Genomic DNA, 16,900 nt, shown 5'->3' with positions numbered 1-16,900 from the left:
TAAATTATTTCCTGTGCCATTTTTTTGAAGATGTTCGTGATGTTTTGAAATTAAATGAATTTCATAAGTTCATTTACAAATTCACAAAATGAACTTGGGAATTTCATTGGCATAAAGGACCTGAAGGACACATTATCAGTTTTGAATGACAGTCAACGAAATAAAAAAATCAAAACGTTAAAACTAAGGAAATATTACTTTTTTAATTTCAGGGAAAACCGAGTAGTTTTTAATCTCGAACCATCTGTAATCCGCCATTGGGTTATGGAAGGCGAGATGTTGCTTCCAAGTTCTCCAGTGCCATCACTTGCCTATTAGGAATCTGTAGTGGGATTCTGTAACTTATTTTTGCTGTTACCGACAAGAATCGGTAAAATTAAATCGCAAAATTATGACTAAAAACATAAAGAAAAGTTGGCATCACTGTTTGTGTCGGTAGAGGCTAGCGACTACTTTTTATTCATCGTTAACATACCGAAAATTTTCGTTAATTATCGAAATTATAAGCATTTTAATTTTACCGACAATTATCGATAACAGCAAAAATGAGTTACAGAATCCCACTACTGATGGCTATCTTTTCGAATTCGCTAACAATGTACACAGTCTTACATAAGTATACGTACGCCCCATAAATTTCGGGTTTTAGAAAAAGTAATGATATTGTTACGGAATTAGATTTAACTAATGTCCGTGTAGACGTTGTTTTATTCCCCGATACGATTTGTACCAAATAAAACAGGGTTCGTTTTAGATTACGTTTCTACAATGCTTTATTTACTTTATTACACTTATTCGGAGCTGACTGTTATAGCTAAGTACACACCCTGTAGGAAGTGTGGGGTCATGTGTTGACATGTCGCCACTTTGTCTACTAATATGGTGACAAAGTCAACACTTTGTCACCAGGTTGTCAACTATTGATACCTTTACCTTAATAAGAAGAAGCATTGTGTATATTGACAGATGATAGCCCAACGAAGCATCCTTTTTTAATTTTCTTAATTGTTTGGCGTAAAATAATTTTTGTGGTTGGTGAAAAAAGTGTTTTTGTAAAAATCAATAAAATATCGTAAAAACTTAAAGCATATAATTTCAATAACAAGTATGAGCAAAAGAAAATATAAAAGACATGTGAAAAATAAACAATTCTATAGCAAAGTACGAATTCTGAGGCGACTAGCAACATTTGTGGTGAAATTTCGACAATTAGACATTATGTGGAACCTTTAGAGAAGATTGTGGAGCCTGATGTATATATTGTCCCGTCTCGCTGGAAATGCTGAATGCAACTAAACATAATAATGAATTTCAATGTTGGATAAATCTTTGGCAAAAATCGATTGTGAGATTTTTCCAATGTTATACAACTGTAATAGGCAAATTTAAGGACATATTTTTTATTTATGTTTATTTATACATGTTTATTCTTTTCAATTCCTAGGTGTTATATCAACATTCAGCGAATCGCCTGATAAAACGTTAAGTGCAACAGAAGAAGAACTATTTTAAGCAGACAAGTCATTGGTGCGACTTGGCCAAGAAAATAAAACGAAAACTTTTTTATTATTTATATGTTAAAATGTTTAAGCAGCCTGAAAACATTGTCTTTATTTACTAATTTTTACTTATGTGGAATCTTTGGCTTAGCCATTTAAAAATATAAAAATACTGTAATACGCAATTTGTACATTTTTACCATTTTCAATATTATTTGTTTTATTCTTTAATGAAGTATAGTATTTAAACAAATGTGTAGCTTCATCTTCTTATTACTGTTTTATCTATGAAAAGTTCCAAATAAGCTAAAAAATGTTGTATTGAAAATCTAGTACTATTGACGCACTACCTCCAATATCTAGTACTATTGACTCACTACCTCCATTGTCTATACTGACTCACTATAGTATTTAAACAAATGTGTAGCTTCATCTTCTTATTACTGTTTTATCTATGAAAAGTTCCAAATAAGCTAAAAAATGTTGTATTGAAAATCTAGTACTATTGACGCACTACCTCCAATATCTAGTACTATTGACTCACTACCTCCATTGTCTATACTGACTCACTACCTCCAATGTCTATACTGACTTACTACCTCCAATGTCTATACTGACTTACTACCTCCAATGTCTATACTGACTCACTACCTCCAATGTCAACACATGGTTCCTCAGGAACTACTGACTTACTATTGACATACTAGTTCCATTGTCAGTACTGACTTTCGAATGACACGTTCATACAAAATGTCTATAGGAAATTACATTAGTTGTCTACAGTTTGTCAGTAGTAAGTCAGTATAGTTTCACTATAGACATTTCCTACAGGGCAGCTTTACTTTACTTCTTTACTAGTCGATGTTTACACTTCGGTATAAAATTCACAACTGCTCACTGTTTGGCCGGCATCTCATATTTATACCCAAAATCTCCTTGGTCTAGAATTATCTACACAATCTGGCCACATCTCGAATCTGTGCAGCGAACACACAGACGCACATTCGCACTAAGCGAACAACCATACTCACATACATACATGGGGGAATACAATTGGACGACAAGCACAGTAATGACGTAACAACAACAAACAAGTGCAAAGAAGTAACAAACTAAACAATAATTACATGATTATGGCAAAACAAAATAAAAGCACATTAATGAAAGGTAAAGTAACATCTAGAATAATGAAGAGAGTTCTACATGGTAGTTGTTGTTGCTTAAATAAAGTAACTGCGTAATAAAAACTTTACGTTACAATTCAAATTTTTAAATTAACGGAAATTAAACTAAACTAACTTAAACCTATCAGTTACATTCGTAACAATATTTATGAAATTCCAAGTACACAGGTTTATTTCGTCTCACTAATAAACAATATTTAATACAACAAAAGTATATTCCATAATATAAATAACGGTAAATTTTACAAAAACCAAAAAATGACACTTACAAAAGTATACGTACGCCCCAAGGAAATATGAGTATTATCGTAAAATTTATGGAATTAGCAGCAAAATTTATACATTTTATTGTTTTGGCGAATGTGTCTGGGTTCGAAATATGGTTATATCGACGAATTTTGAAGATACCATACACTGTTCACATAACAAACCAGGAAGTACTGAGAAGAATGAACCAGGAAAGACAACTCCTACATACTGTCAAATCCCGAAAAATCTCATACTTGGGTCACCTTATGAGAAATACAAAATACAAATTTCTACAACATATTATAAAAAGGAAAATAGAAGGAAGCCGAAGCAGAGGCAGGAGAGAGATATATTGGTTAAAAAACATTCAAGACTGGACGGGATACAGAGATGAAACCAACTTACTAAATGCCGCTAAAAATCGAGAACTTACCTACAACTAGATAATATCTATATTTGAAATTCATTTTAAAACATGTAAACAATAATATTGTATGATCGCTTTACATCCGAATATCGGATTCGCAAATAAAGAAGAAGAAGTTGGGGAAATTTTGACATAATATATTCAAAACTTTCTTTATGTTGTTGGGGAAATTACAACAAAAATAATTTTTTTTATAAAGGCATTTGACATTTCATATCCGAACAGCTGGTGTGATACCACAACCTTGGTAATTGTGCCACGGTCACGACTCTATCCTCGTATTTCAACGCCATAGGTGATACCGATTTGTCGTATAAAAAAAATAAATAAATAAATGTTATTTATAACCCAAGAAATCCATCCAGGGAATGATGAATGTGTTTCTTTCGATATTTTATGGATTTATGATGCTATAGAATAAAAATTGTTCGTAGTATATAATTTTTTATCATATAAAAAATGCAAAGTACGTCATTTGCCGCCAACCGTAATAAGGGTGAATGATGCTAGCCGACGCGAATCGTACATGCCGATGTCACTTCTGTCGCCAGTAGCATAAATTCTAGAGACTACTCCTCCCCATGGTTAGAAAGTGTTTCCCAATTACCCAACATCAACATTGCTTCCGGAAAATACACAGTACCACAACAGCATTACACGCTATATCCACAAACATATAAACAAAAATAAATAAATATCAGCAGGGGACTGAACCAGAACATGTCGTGTGACCGATGGTGGCTCCTGAGGTATTCGGCACCGTCGCTCATGCCAAATGGTTCGAGAAAACTTCCCTCCGACCGTCTTTGAAACTTTGGATAAGCAACATTTTTTGAGCCAGTTGTTTGCGGAATTCGTAAATAAGAAGTCTAAGATCGGAAGAGTGGAGTAGGTAGAGTTAAACCTTTTCGAAATTCCACACCCTTCAGACGGCATGCATGCTGATGATTGCACAATTCTGGCAACGGGTCCTATCGTCGATTTACAATAGCTGACTTAGTGCAGTTCTTCCATCTAAGGTATATTGTTGTTGTAGCAGCAGAGTTTGATGCCAATTTGGCAGCCGCTGGCCGAAACTCCTTTAGTTTTGGGTCAATCCGCTACAAAGAATCCACTATCAAGGAATTGATCTAAGGAATGTGAAAGTATTCGCCGCCTAATCTAAACCACACTGTTTACCACCTGTACGATTGAAATGAGGTTAACATATTGGGATGGCTTCCTGATTCCTACCACCAGCTACCTCAAGATTGTGGGTGTAATGTTCGATAGCATGTTTAAGCCGTCCGCGCAATCCACAGCGACAAGACCAGAAGTAGGAACAATGTCCTCAAGTCGCTGACCGGCAGCACTTGTGGTGCTGACATAGGAACCTTGTTGTCCTCTTGTAAAGCTATAGGCCGGTCTGTGGTAAGCTGTGTGGTGGCAGTTTGATATGCAAATGGCGTCCTAGGACTGCAACAGGATACCTCCTCATGGCACCAGCACAATAAGATGTTTTCGGTGTGGTACCTGCTTGGATGTTACCACCGTGAGCATCCCAGCCGCAACCTAAACCTACAAAACATCACCGCACCGCTGAGTCATTTATCGCTTCCGGCGAGTGTTCCCGTACACAGAAACGGCATGAGTTTATGCGCCAAGCTGATCACAAATATACATATATTTATAACATTTGTTGGGGAAGTCGATATATCCCTAGATATGGGTCTCTGAAGTTGCTAAAATTCCCTTGTTAAACCCCCGCTACTTAGAAAAAATTTACAATTTAAAAAATATTTTGTTCCCGTCCATAAGCTTAATCCACAAAAACTTTTAAAATTTATAGATGGAGAAGTAGTTAAAATTTTAAAATTTTGGATTTTTGCAGGTTCTGGAACAGCATAGTTGGTACTATTATTAAGCTAAAATGAAACAAAACATGTTATTTTCCATACGAAGTGAAAAAAAAATGTGTGTGAATATATATTTTTTTCTAGCAAACTACTAATGTAAAATTGTGCATTACATTTTTTCCTTATACGTTATTCCATTGTTTTTTCTTAATAAATGCCAGCATAATTTTTCAATAATAAATTAAATGGACTTCTGTGGGGATAATTATATTTTGTCATTTATGTGCTGTATTTAGGCTTTAAGGCCAATAGATTCAATAAGGGCCTTGACCTTTTCAACATAGGCATTCATGGCATCATCCTTGGATGTACCCTTGCGATTGTTCCAGGCTTCCCATTTAGCTTTGCCTTTGAAGTCCAAAAAGCCGGGTTTGTCTGGAAAATAAAAAATATAGTATTAGGTTGTAATTGCATCATAAAAAATATAACATTGTTAGACCGTTATTAAACATGTTTTTTTTTTGTGTACAAATATATATGTATACAGTCCTAATCTTTTCTATTAATCTACTATAGACTATAGATTAGTAGCATTCTTTAATGTTAAAACCACATATCCATTCTTATCTAAGTGTTTCAAACTACCGTATTATCTTATCCCTGTAATGCCTACTGTAAGAGTAATAAATTATTATCAATTAACAAAACCATATCAAAATGTTCGTCCCAATTAATCGATTATGCCGCTACACTTGATTACGCTCTACTCTAAACATCAATTAGAAAAATCATAAACTATATTATTGATAAGACAGCGACGTAAAGAGGTCATAGGAAAGAATATATGTATTACCTGTATTGCAGTCTCCAACTGTGGCCTGTTTATAAAGACTATACAATTCCAATAAGTCATTGTCGGCTGGAGATGACTTCAAGTTCTTGACATCTTCAGCGGCTTTATCGAATTCCTAAAAAAAGAAATAAAATTAATAAAGCATAGATAATAACACGTGTCTAATTGTCAATGGTCTGATTAGAATAAAAAAAAACAACTATCTATTATGGAATACATTCATATACACATAAATTCCATTAGTTATGTTGTATATTATATTCATCAAAAATAATATGTACTTACTTCTTGGCTAACCATTTTTACTGGACTCTGGTTTTGTGCGTTGTAAACTAAATACTGAAATAAATAAACGGAAAAAAGGAAATTAATATGTAGTTTTTTAACCTGTTACCTTAGAGATAATTTAAAATTTTCACTAGCCCCATCACCCCATACATACTATATGCGTTTATATATACAAATACATATACAAACAAGAGAGTGGGGTATTGGGTTATCCCATCCATTATAAGGAGAGCCACTCCCTCCTTTTTAATGTCTTGATTTCAAGGAATTTGTAATGTTCGTGTCACTTGTTACAGGTGTTCTTATAACAAAAGGTCATGTATTTTATAATAAATATTAATAACTGTAATTTATTATTAATTATTGTAAGAATCCTCGCACCTACCTTCCAATTGTTTCAGTGAATAAACTTTAACTAACTTGATGGAGCCGGGTAAAGACTACTAAAGTTAAGTAAACCCGACGTAACGTCGTGTCGTATAGATGTAAGACATAAATTAAGGCGTATGTCATTCGGCTAGTCACCAGAGTGTTGTCAACTTTAAAAGTGGTTGTGGCTGGTTTTTTGATTTTGTTGACAAATGCAGCAAATAATGCCATGTTCATAACAGCATTTGAACAACATTGTTCGCTCTCATAATTACGTACACGAATTAAGCCGTTCATACGACATGGCACACAATTCAAAGCAACAGCTTTGTTCCTTTACATTAAAGTTTCTTCAAGTTTTTCCATTTTTAACTCGGAAAGCGTTCCTTAACCCCAAAAAGTAGTAAAACTGGAAGCAATTTTTAAGAGAGTGAGAGAGAGGGAGCCAAAATGGCTTTCTCTTTTAAGGGCTGTTTACACCATCTATCAATGTCATATGAGCTGCCATTTCTTTCACCCATTCGACATTCTCTATGTTTGTCAAAATTGACGTCATCCATACAATTTTCAATTTGTGCGTTCATACCTGCAAGTGTTATTTTCGTATGACATAACCTAAAAATATAAAAACAGCTGTTTTTGTCATTATTAACATTTAATGTTGAGTTGCAATTTTGCGCAAATTTTAATTTTGGTTGAAGGAAACTGAATTTGGAGTTATAGAGGCATTCATGTTTTTGCCACAAAACAATCATTTCAAAGATTGCTTCTTTCGACCAATCTATCTAAAAATAACATTATAAACGCCATTTTTTTACTTTACTGAATATTTAAATATAAATACCTTTCCATTTTCTTTTTTAAAAGATTTTGTTTTTCATTTTTTGTTTGAGAATGTCAGAAAACAGCTGATAAATTTATGTTTACATAAGAGAATGACATACCAAATAGAGCGCTCCCTAAATGAAAAAATTACATATGAGTTGCCAAATCATTTTGATAAATGAAAATTTTCATAGTGGTTACACTATGTGTACAACATTCACAGGTAGAAAATTTGGCATCTCATACGACATTGATAGATGGTGTAAACAGCCCTTTATCATTCGCCAATTTAACTGTTTTTACAACACTGCGACATTTTTTAACATTTGTCGTACGTAGCCATTGCAGATGCTAACAGGTTAAAGGGCTTTTTTGTTATTGTTTTCGTTCGTCGTTTTATCAATTGTTTGGCCAAAGTAAATAATTTATTTAAAAGAATAAATCAATAATAAGAGAACTAAGTTTATAATGGTATTATTTAATAAACAAGTTGTAAACACAACCAACGACTTTAACAAACCACTTTGATAACAGGTTTTCAAGGAATCCGATACAGAGGAAGAAGAGTCTTCAATGAATGAACCAGGAACTCAAAGCCAACCAAACTCCTCTTCTGCTGGAAATGGAAACATGGAAAGCCAAGAAATGCTCCGTTTATTGTTGGATGTATGCCGGAAATTAGGTAAAGTTTGAATGTCTTCATCTAAAATGGAGTTGTCTAATGCCATATTCTTTTAGTTCTTCAATTAAAAATACTTTTCAATTTTGTAATGGTTGATCTGGGTGGTTATCAGCTAATTGATCGTTGTGTCCAGTGGTCGGTACAAAATCCCCAAACGGCCTTGTGTATATTGGCTGGTGGTCTGGTTGCCGCTTTGCCCATATTAATTTTTATTGGTATTGGACTTTCAACGTTATTTGTTACTTTGACCGGATTTTTGGTGTTGGAAGGTAAATATATCATTAAAATAGAAGACTCATAAAAGCACTAACACTTTATCATTTAGGTACCTTGCTAACAATATTCTCCATGATGTTATGCGGCCTTTTTGGAGCCTTACTAATTGTTGTACTATTCTTTTCAATTGTGGGTTTATTTGCCTATTTTGGATTTGCCCAAATTTATGATTTGTATGGAAGTGTTGAAAGTCACAAATCAGCGCTGTTACGATTTATGCAAAATGAAAGACAAACGTCGCCAACACCGCAAAGGGTGAATGGATCTCAAAGCGCTACCAATCAACAAACTTCAGGTCACGAAGAAATAGTAAATTAGGGATACTAAAATAATACAAATAATACCGGACCATTATTATATATGAAGGGGTATACCTTACATTTTGTAGAATATTCCAGCTGTATCCGCTTTAATTTGAAATGTATGTACCATATACAGATTTTGGGGCGATAATCACATACATATATACAAGTTATAAAGAAATTGTTCGAATAGTGATGTTTGTCATTTATTTATTTAAATAAAATAAATAAATGCTGGTTCGAGTCCGTCTATTTATGTTAAACTTACATGTTATATAAATGTAGTTGCAGTCCTCCGCCTGAGTCAGTGCAGTAAATTTTAACGATTGTTCAATTGTTAACATTCCTTTGGAACTCCTAAAGCCAATACAGCTGGTGCATTTAGTTAGTTTGAAAATAATATTTTCCTTATTTCCCACATCACACAAATTTCGAAACAAAATACCTATGTACAATGATCATTCCTGACGAACGTAAAAAAGGACACAAAAATCTCACTATTTTAGAATAAATAAATTATGCTTTGCTAAACAAATTTAAGTATTAAATGTTATTATTTCAAACCTTGAGATTGTCAACGCGGATCTGTATATTTTCTACATAAAAAAATCGTATATATTATCGGGTGTATACGACAACATTTTTTGAGGCAACCAAAGTGAACGATAAAGTCGTCTGCACATCCTACATGCATCCATCCTGCAATTGTTGTCCACAAACATCCAGAAGGCACAAGGGAGAATTCCCTCGTAACAAGTGCACACCGATTCGTACTAAGTTATTGATATGGGACCTACTGTTTATCGCCGAGTCCGAACGGCGCATACGACACCACTTGTAGAGAAGTTTTACATGGATAAAATACTCACGAAATGTCGTCAACATTACTGTGGGATATTTTGCCACCGTTGAAAATTTGATGTTGCCTGGCCTGGGAATCGAACCGCAGAATTTCTGAGTGCATGGCGGGTGTGCATACCATTGCACCACGGTGGCTCCCTCATCCTACATACCTTCTCCAAATATGCCATCACCACCATGGATTGTCTTATGCCGTGACCCATTCAGGGTGCACTCATTTAAATGGGGAATTTTTCTAGGTGCATATGTACAGTGGGTATGACTAGAAATTATGCAACCTGGACTAACAAATGTAAACAATCCCACGACACCGGGTTCTCTCTTTCCGGATAGACCCGAAACCATACAAAATCAGTGTTCCGGCCAGCGTCTGCCACCTCAGTGTACATATATTTGTATTTGTTTCGTTTTTCTGTGTTGGGAGCAACATATCCCGGAATGCCTGCTCAGGATTCTTTTGGTCTGTGCCGGGACGTAGGAAAACATGGACCAATATATTTGTGTTCGGTTTGTCTCATCCGCATCTTCAACCTTCGGCGAGATGCAATAGATGTCAGAAGTGGGTGCATCTAAGGGGTTGCTCTGGAATTGTCTACGTGAGGGACTATGATGCGTGAAAACAGCAATGTTGAGTCGTCGTCTGATTACAAAACTCTCCCTCAGTCCCCGCAACAGCAACCGCACATACAGCATTTAACACCAGCCGTTGGAACTGCCGAGATACGAATTGCTGAACGTATACATCCCGTCGATAGATAGCTGTATCTCAGGTCACGAGCCTAACATTAGCACTTGGAAAGTCATAACCGTCTGGTTTTGGGGGACTTTAATCCGCATCATGAGATAAGGCATTCTAGAGGAAGAGGTCCAACGATACAGGAGAGAACCCCTAGATCAACAGGCATATGAAGCAGGTTTAAATATCATCCACATGGACGCAGTTCCTAAGGCCACAGTGTGAATAAAGTTCTCGGAGTACATACCCCTTTTATCGCAGCTGAGGAGTGCCAACTGTCACGACAAACCAGTGTAGTTTTGGCTCAACTACGCTCTGGATATTGCAGTCGTTTAAATTCTTATAGGGCAAAGATTGATCGCACCGCGCAAAACATCGCATGCGGCATGGGCCCACACGACAAACTGTGCCTATTCAACTGTCCTGCCTCACCCGCTGGTCTAACTCCATTGAATCTTTGGCTACGTCTCATCGAAACAGTCACTTTCCTGGAATTGGAGATATACCCAGATCCAGAAGAACGAACACACAAACATACAACAAGTCCATATTTACATTAGGCAATTGTCAGTTTGTAGGTGAGAGAGGGTGTTGAGAGGCAAAGGGTTACCATATGCCTCACCTCTCTCTACTTCAAGCTGACAATTGCCGCAAGGAAAAGTGCCTAATGTAAATATGGACTAATACACTCTGTTACAACAACAAGAGCAAATGTAAACGTTGACATGTAACTTTGAAACAAGTTTTTTTAACAATTCAAAAAATAATTTTGTAGGGTTAAAATATGTCTTTAAGATGGCATACAAAAATATTCCATTTAAAGTACTGTTATACTAAAATTGTACCGGAAAATAAAAAAGGAATCCCCCATGGCATAACCACTTAACTTCTTCGAGTCTTTGAGAAATTCCACAATATGGAATGTTCACCGAACGTAAGAAAAGAAAGAGGACAACAAAATTCTTGTAACACAAATTGATGAGGACGGTGTGTTGAGTACTCAAAATCATTGACGTTTTATTTGTTTTTATAATTCTCTGTGCTTTACTTTTGAAATTGCGTGTTTGGGTTCCAAGGCGGTATTTGCTCTATGACATACCTTAATTGGTCCATATGGCCAAAACAGGATAAAGTTGTCTTCATTCCTTTCATTGGCAGCCTGTTTTGGTCATATGGACCAATTAAGGTGTCATAGGGAAAATACCGTCTTGGACCCTAAACACACAATTTCAACAGTAAAACACAGAGGAGACTCTGTTGTGGTACATATGGCGTTGTACGAGTGCTTCCGGTGTAGAAAATCGTGTCTTTATCGAATGAATTAAGGATAAGATGTATTATTTAAACATTTTGAAAGGATAATTTGAAATTTAGGCGCTGAAAAAATGGGATTTGGGGCAAGATTCCAATTTTATCAATATATGAGCCCGAGCACAAATCACATATTTTTCCAAAATGGATGCTATGTAACTGTCCAAAAGTGATTCAAAGACCTCCCCGATCCCCGGATTTGAATCCTATATATAATTTATGGAGTATTTTGGAGACAAATATAAAACATCGTAACATCTAAAGTATAGAAACCCTGAAATATGCCTTGCAAGAAGAATGTCGAAAAATTCCGATATCTTGCCCTGAAAACTTAGTTAAATTTTTGCCAAAAAGGCTAAAAGCTGTAAAGAATAACAAAGGATGTCATACCAAGTGCTGAAATTCTAAAAAATCCTTTTTGTTTCATGAAACTTTTAGAGTGCATACTTTTCACTGTGAGGTAGAAATCGATGTTGTTTAACCATTTTTATTTTTTTATCTAAATTTACCTGAATTTCGTTAATTTTATTTTAATATATTTAAGTTAAGACACTAATGTAAAAATATAAAAAGGAATGAAATCGCTATCATTAACCAATTCTTAGCAATCGCAGTTTTAATGAAAGAAACTGAAGTGGATACTTTTGACTGTGATTCACTGTACGTCACATACCTTAAACTGTTGATATGTTTATTCAATGCATCCTGAAATAGTCGACGTTGCATTTCTTCTTTCTTCCCGTCAGTGCCTTCTCATTGTTTTGCAAACGTTTTCTCGACATGTATGAGGGAATTTTTTTCAGGATATCTGCTAAAGTTGCCCTTGGCATGTTGTGTTCTTTTGCAATTTGGGATATTGGTTTTCCAAATAAGAGAACCGATTGCCTGACAGCTCCTTTCATATCTTCTAAAGCATAGTACACACGGTCCAACAAAACTGACAGTCAACGTACTTTTACGGCAATTTTCTGGCAAATAAAAACTTTTTGTTAGCTAAAAATGATTGAAATACAACATTTAAGGTATTATTTAGTGATTAGGAAAGTAATTATTCTGCTAGACTTTGATATTAACGAAATAGACCTCGATGACTGTCAGTTTTGTTGGAACGTGTGTACTTTGCTTAAGTTGTATGGTTTTGGTCTTTTAAATAGGCGTTGATGCGCTATTACATCAATTTCTTCTTCCAACTTCCTCTTCTCGTCGATGAATTCAGAGTAACAGGTTTGAACAGTGGACAGCTTTCTATGTTGGTCTGCAATGATCTCCATAAGAGCATCTCGTGGTACATTGAATGTATTCAGTCTGCAATGATCTCCATAAGAGCATCTCGTGGTACATTGAATGTGTTCAGAACCGTCTCAATGTCAACACGATACTCCAGACAAGCACGTACTGCACGTGCCATCATTTCATGTTGAAGAGGACTATCGGACATCATTTCATATTGAAGAGGACTATCGGCCTGGTCATTTCTTCTTTTTGAATGCCTCTGCTATAGAAATATGTAAAAGATAACAATAATTTTATTAAACATTTTCATGCATAAAAAGTCGGACAAACATTTGAAATTCTTAAGAGAAATGTGGTAGATACTGTGGGCGTCAAAATAAACTGTACACCTCTCAACATTTTTTGATTGCATTATTACACCGACATACAGATATTATACGTACAACATGTAAATATATCTTTTTTAAGCGTTTAGTGGCGAATTAATATATGCAGAAAATATTAAGTCATTCCAACGTTTCATTAGGGAATAAATGAAGATTACAAAAATAACCCAAAATTTTACGCGTCAAAATTAAATTTACGCTTTTGTCAAATGCGAGAATTTTTTATTTCTTTAACAAAATGAAGGGATGTTTTGAACTTATTTTCATAATATTGGTACCCACAAACATTAAATCATCCATTGTTTTGGTCAAATCCGGTGATATTTCCCGCATTCGGCACGTGGAACAGATTTCGTGTAATTTTGGCATAAAATGTGTTCCTGTTCATTTTTTCTGTAAGTTGCTGTTCATTTTTTTCTGTAAAGCTGAAAACAGATACAACGTTTGATTAAAGTTTTGCGTTGGGCGTCGAGAAAAAAACAACAACAACAGGGCGACGACGATACCAAAGTCCAGCGTTTATCTGTTTGCCGGCATATATTTCAAATGAATTTGAATTTTTCGGCATCATGCCCAACAGTGTAAAAACGGCCAAAACGACACAAAACTTTACCCAAACGTTGTATCTGTTTACAGCTTAAGTACTCAATAGATTTGAAGTCTAGAGGCTATATTGATTGATCCTAGATATGTACATAGGAGTCAAATATAACATATGTATTATTCATAAATAAATTAAATTTACGTAAAATATGGGCAGGGATCTGAAGCTTTCGGCCATATTTCTAAATAATATGTTGCATGGTTTAATAATAAAGGTTAGCTAAAGCTTCCTATCAATTTAAATTTTTTTCTTTCGACTGTTCCTAAAACGTCAAAACAATATACACAATCTTTGTATGTGTGTGTGATGTTTGAATAATATGCCAACAATTTTAAAAACAATCGAATTCAATGATTTTCAAAATTGTTTTTAGAACATTTGTATGGAAGAAATCCTTCAGCTTATTATTGAAACAAACAATTTATCATATCCACAACACGATTATGTGGAGAAACTTTGGCCCTTCATACATTTTTCGCGTTTTTCATAAAATGCTCAAAATTGGTATTTTGTAAACAAACCCACTTGTTGCCTTTTTGTTTACTAATTTTGAAGTTTTATGAATTCAGGAAAAACTAGGGTTCTATAGATTTTTTTCATTTAAATCTACCTCTTTACTTATACCATGATATGTTGATTAGGGTTATGACTTTTTGACATTTTTCCTCAAAAATGATTTCCTGTAGCAGGGATGAATGAACTTTTGCCTATTAATCACTATGCTATCGTTTATTCAATTGAAATATAAAAAAAGTTCACGCACAAATCGATTTTAAAAAAATAATTTTTTGAAAAAATATATGAAATGAAAAAATTTTTTTTTTAAAAAATTATTTTTTGTTGCGCGAATGAATAAATATAAGCCTACTAATAACTATAATAACGTTTATTTCATTCAAATATTAAAAAAGTCGCGAAAAAAGTCACTTTGAAAAAATTTTAAATTTTTTGTTTTTTGTTAAAAAATTATATTTTTGAATAAAAGCATTTACGACATTTTTACGATTCTCAGAATTGAAGAAAAATAGTGAGAAATAAATTTTATGTCATTTTTATTATCTCATGTGGCTCTAAAGTTTATTTTCAATTATATATCTGTTTTCAGTGACTTCAAAAAATTGTCCATAATTTTGATAAATTCAAATTTTAAAATCATTTTGTGCGTGAGGTTTTTTCACCGAATCACCTTATAATTAAGATTTTATGTAATCTTATGGCAAAACTCATCACGCTATGATACAGGGATATGAGGTTGTAAAAAAGTCATAACCCTAATGTTGATATGTTTGACTTCTATGTATCTAGGATCAATCAATATAGCCTCTAGACTTCAAATCTATTGAGTACTTACAGAAAAAAATGAACAGGAAGTAAAATAGAGGCACATTTTATGCCAAAACTACACGACATCGGTTCCACGGGCCGAATGCGGGAAATATCACCGGATTTCACCAAAACAATGGATGATTTAATATTTGTGGGTTCCAATATTATGAAAATAAGTTCAAAACCCAAAATTCTTGCATTTGGCAAAAGTGTAAACTTAATTATGACGCGTAAAATTTTGCGTTATTTTTGTAATCTTCATTTATTCCCTAATGAAACGTTGGAATGACTTAATATTTTCTGGATTTTAATTCACCACTACATGCTTAAAAAAGATACATTTATATGTTATACGTATAAAATCTCTATACAAACACAACATTGTTCCACAACATCCCATACGGGACAAGGGAGACTTCTCTCATATCAATGAGTGCACCCCGATTCATATTAGCTCAATGATATGGGACCTACTGTTTATCGCCGAGTCCGAACGGCATGTCTAAAGACACCACTTGTAGAGAAGTTTTACAAGGCTGAAATACTCAGGAAATGTCGCCACCATTACTGAGGGGTATTTTGCCACCGTTGAAAAATTTTTGATGTTGCCTGGCCGGGGAATCGAACCACCGACCTTCTGTGTGAAAGGCGGGCGTGCATACCATTGCACCACGGTGGCACCCAAAAAATCTCTATGTCGGTGTAATAATGCAATCAAAAAAATGTTGAGAGGTGTAGAGTTTATTTTGACGCTCACTGTATCTACCACATTTTTCTTAAGAATTTCAAATGTTTGTCCGACTTTTTATGCATGCAAAATGTTTAATAAAATTATTGTTATCTTTTACATACAGTCAGGGACAAAAGTTTACATACACCCCCTAAATCTCGGGTATTAGGGTTAGTAGTGATTTTTATGAAATTCCCAGTATACAGTTTTATTTCTTCTCAATAATAAACAATATTTAATAGAACAAAAGTATATTCCATAAAACAAATAACGGTAAATTTTACAAAAACCTAAAAATGATGGGGACAAAAGTTTACATACACCCCAAGGAAATATGCGTATTGCCGTGCAATTTATGGAATTAACAGCAAAATTTATACATTTTATTGTTTTGGCAAATGCCTCTGGGTGTTTGAGATATATTTTAGAGAAAAGAATATAATTTGTGGGCCGTTATTTGATGGCAAACTTCTTGTATAGCTTGTTAAAGCCGACCCTTGCTTAATTCTTTGCGTTTTTAGGTAATGCACTTAAAAAAACTACAAAATTAGTGTCAGATTGCAAATTTTGAGACCCTAGAAAGCTTTGGAGTTGTTCTTGTGCAAAATATTGCTTCCTGGACGTCGATAAATGCCCGCTTTTCATCAGATTTCTCAGGAAGTTAATAGATTCCGCGGAATTCTTGGTGCAGATTACATATAGAAGGCCTTGAATTGCCGTGTTATATGGTCTGATACAATCCTCTGGCATCAATTGAACCAGAAATGTGAAATATTCTGTTACAAACCTGTTCCCGAAGCTTCCAAAGCATCAAAATGTAAGCACTACCAAAAAAACATGAAATTTGTACTGTGAACAACGTCGTTTTCGTATTATGATCATTACCGTCACTATAGGGGCGAAAAGTTTCGTATAATTGTACAT

At 34.5% G+C, this 16,900-nt stretch overlaps 2 protein-coding genes across 3 annotated transcripts; one reads left to right on the top strand and one right to left on the bottom strand.

Annotated features, from left to right (window-relative positions):
- Positions 1-5,283: 5,283 nt before the first annotated feature.
- Positions 5,284-6,816, bottom strand: Acbp1 (Acyl-CoA binding protein 1). Of its 2 annotated transcripts, none has more exons than XM_073976997.1 (4): positions 6,721-6,816; positions 6,333-6,386; positions 6,048-6,162; positions 5,284-5,629 (listed from the first exon to the last, which is right to left on the bottom strand). In XM_073976997.1, exons 2-4 carry the CDS (start codon positions 6,345-6,347, stop codon positions 5,487-5,489), a joined length of 273 nt encoding a protein of 90 aa, XP_073833098.1. In that variant the 5' UTR covers positions 6,348-6,386; positions 6,721-6,816; the 3' UTR covers positions 5,284-5,486. The 2 variants fall into 2 exon arrangements, with proteins under 2 accessions (XP_073833098.1, XP_073833099.1); XM_073976998.1 differs by having other exon boundaries at positions 6,717-6,747.
- A 1,059-nt stretch (positions 6,817-7,875) lies between these two features.
- On the top strand, positions 7,876-9,324 carry Ldaf1 (Lipid droplet assembly factor 1). The gene is made up of 4 exons (XM_073976995.1): positions 7,876-7,945; positions 8,064-8,211; positions 8,268-8,480; positions 8,537-9,324. Exons 2-4 carry the CDS (start codon positions 8,103-8,105, stop codon positions 8,803-8,805), a joined length of 591 nt encoding a protein of 196 aa, XP_073833096.1. The 5' UTR covers positions 7,876-7,945; positions 8,064-8,102; the 3' UTR covers positions 8,806-9,324.
- The last annotated feature ends 7,576 nt before the right edge of the window (positions 9,325-16,900 follow it).

The sequence above is a fragment of the Musca autumnalis genome, unplaced genomic scaffold (genome assembly GCF_047663935.1).
Source record: "Musca autumnalis isolate F117 unplaced genomic scaffold, ASM4766393v1 scaffold_3, whole genome shotgun sequence".
Taxonomy (NCBI): Eukaryota; Metazoa; Arthropoda; class Insecta; order Diptera; family Muscidae; genus Musca; species Musca autumnalis.
Note: the sequence above shows the minus strand (reverse complement) of the source record. Positions and strands in the feature narration are given on the sequence as shown.